At 49.7% G+C, this 2,739-nt stretch overlaps 1 protein-coding gene across 1 annotated transcript; it reads left to right on the forward strand.

Annotated features, from left to right (window-relative positions):
* Positions 1-1,214: 1,214 nt before the first annotated feature.
* Positions 1,215-2,507, forward strand: LOC307180607 (syncytin-1-like; the record flags this gene model as incomplete). The annotated part of the gene is made up of 1 exon (XM_079910979.1): positions 1,215-2,507. The coding sequence occupies one exon, from the start codon at positions 1,215-1,217 to the stop codon at positions 2,505-2,507; it is 1,293 nt and encodes a 430-aa protein (XP_079767105.1).
* Positions 2,508-2,739: the final 232 nt, after the last annotated feature.

Consider the following 2,739-nt stretch of genomic DNA (forward strand, 5'->3'; position numbering starts at 1 on the left):
GGCATTCCCAACCAAGAAAGAGACTGCACAAATAGTAGCTAAGAAACTACTAGAAGAGATCCTGCCCAGGTATGGCTTTCCAGTTATGATAGGGTCCGACAACGGGCCAGCCTTCGTTTCTAAGGTAAGTCAAGATCTGGCTTCCATACTTGGGGCTAATTGGAAATTACATTGTGCATACCGCCCCCAGAGTTCAGGACAGGTAGAAAGAATGAATAGAACTCTAAGAGACCTTGACTAAATTGACCATGGAGACTGGTGCTAACTGGGTAGTCCTACTCCCCTACGCTCTGTTTAGGGTGCGAAATTCCCCCTATAAGCTAGGATTTACTCCCTACGAAATAATGCATGGTAGGCCTCCTCCTATCATCCCTAACCTAAAGACTAACCTTATCCAATTGGACCCAGAAAATAATCTCCTGTCTTCCCTCCAAGCCTTACAACAGACACACGAGACAATCTGGCCCAAACTAAAAGAGCTATATGCAACAGGACCCCCGCCTACTCCACACCAGCTCCGGCCAGGTGACTGGGTCCTTGTCAAACGCCATCGACAAGAGACCCTAGAACCCAGGTGGAAAGGACCTTACCAGATCATCCTGACAACGCTGACGGCCATCAAGGTGGACAGCATAGCTGCCTGGATCCATTACACCCACGTCAAGCCGGTGGATCCATTTTCTGACCTCATCAAGTCCACTAAAGCTGACGTCACCTGGACTGTTGACCGGAGTAAGGACAATCCCCTCAAACTGACCTTGCGCCGTACCCTCCCACATGATGACCAAGGTACTGCTGATAGCCCTAATGATAGTCCTAACCCTCAATCCTTGGGCCACGAGGGGAGGACTCAACCCTCCCCCCGATAAAAATACTTTAATGCAACAACTATATGGTGCACCGTGCGACTGTAGGGGAGGTACTAGCGAGACTCCTGCTCCCCCCCCATGCTCATGCTCTTATGCAGAACTGCGGGGGCATAATTGCATATCTTGAGCAGACATATGGGGTTACCGGGGCCCCTTCAGGCTGGAAATGCTACCGTAACCCTCAGCCATACCCACTCCCTCCTCGTGAACCTGCTACTTGCCCCTGTTCTACCTTCCAGGAATCAATGCATAGCATGTGCTATTCCTCTTACCAACAATGTATAGGGGCCAATAACCAGACTTATTTCACTGACATACTACAGAATAATAAAAGCCCCACCATTAATGAAGGTAATATATACCTTCAGGCTGGATGCACTGGCACCCCCGGGACCCCGGTATGCTGGAATATCAGGGCCCCCTTACATATGTCAGACGGTGGGGGGGCCCCAGGACGGAATACGCCAGATAGAAACCCGAAGACAAATAGAAGAGGTCTATCGACATCTGTACCCAAAGCTTAACTACCACCCCCTAATTCTCCCTAAGGTCAATCCCTCTGAATTGGACCCCCGGACCATGATTATACTAAAAGCTACTTTTATACTTTTGAATGCTACCAACCCCAACTTAGCACAGGATTGCTGGCTTTGCCTTCCACAAGGACCGCCCCGCCCTATAGCCATCCCCACCTTCGCCAATTTAAATATCAACGAACAATGTACCCCTACTTTACTCCCCGAGCCATTCCCCATACAATTTTCAGAATTTTCAACCACCTTTAATACCTCGTGCTTTGTCAAGAACGATTCCCTCTCTAACGCCAGTATTGACTTGGGAATCCTTTCATCCACTAGATGTAATCAGTATATCCCCGTGAACTCCTCCCTCTGTAGTCCTAACACCACTGTTTTTGTCTGCGGAAATAACATAGCATACACCTATTTACCCCCGAACTGGACAGGGGTCTGCACCCTAGCCACCCTCCTCCCCAATGTAGACCTGATCTCGGGAGACACCCCATTGCCCATTCCCAGCTTTGACCTTTGGGCAGGGAGAACCAAACGAGCCATTACAGTCATACCCCTCCTGGTAGGATTAGGAATTACGGGAGCTGTGGCCACAGGAAGTATAGGCCTTGGGGTTTCCCTTCATTCCTATAATCAGCTATCTAGGCAATTAATAGAAGATATAGGAGCCCTCTCTGGTACCATTCAGGACTTACAGGACCAATTAGATTCATTGGCCGAGGTAGTCCTACAAAATAGGAGGGGCTTAGACTTGCTGACAGCTGAACAGGGTGGGATATGCCTTGCCCTAAAAGAAAGATGTTGTTTCTATGCAAATAAATCAGGCATTGTAAGAACCAAGATCCACCAGCTCCAGGAAGACCTAGCTCGCCGCCGGCAAGAATTAGCGGATAACCCCCTTTGGTCAGGATTTCATGGGATGCTCCCCTACCTCCTCCCCATCCTGGGCCCTCTGCTATGCCTCCTTCTCCTCTTCACTATAGGCCCCTGCATACTCAGTAAAGTCATGGATTTTGTTCGCGAAAGAATAAATACAGTCCAGCTAATGATATTAAGAACACAATTTCAGCCCTGCGAGACCTCAGAAATTGAAGAAACTGAGCCTTGAGGACCCAAGATTGGCTCCTCTGGTTCATGAGAAAGGGGGGAATGAGGGGACTGCGTTCTACTTTGGTGGGAATAAGACTGAATTGACGCCCTGCATTCAGTCTGTGCTTTATCCTGGAGTTTCTTTTTTGTTCGGAGGAGAAGGGCCGAAAAAGGGCCCTTCCAGGGCGCGGCGCTGGGTTGCCACATTTGGGAGCGCCGCCCGGAGTTGGGCACACAGCCTCCCGCCGCCC

The sequence above is a fragment of the Stenella coeruleoalba genome (assembly GCF_951394435.1).
Source record: "Stenella coeruleoalba genome assembly, chromosome: X".
In the NCBI taxonomy this organism is placed as follows: Eukaryota; Metazoa; Chordata; class Mammalia; order Artiodactyla; family Delphinidae; genus Stenella; species Stenella coeruleoalba.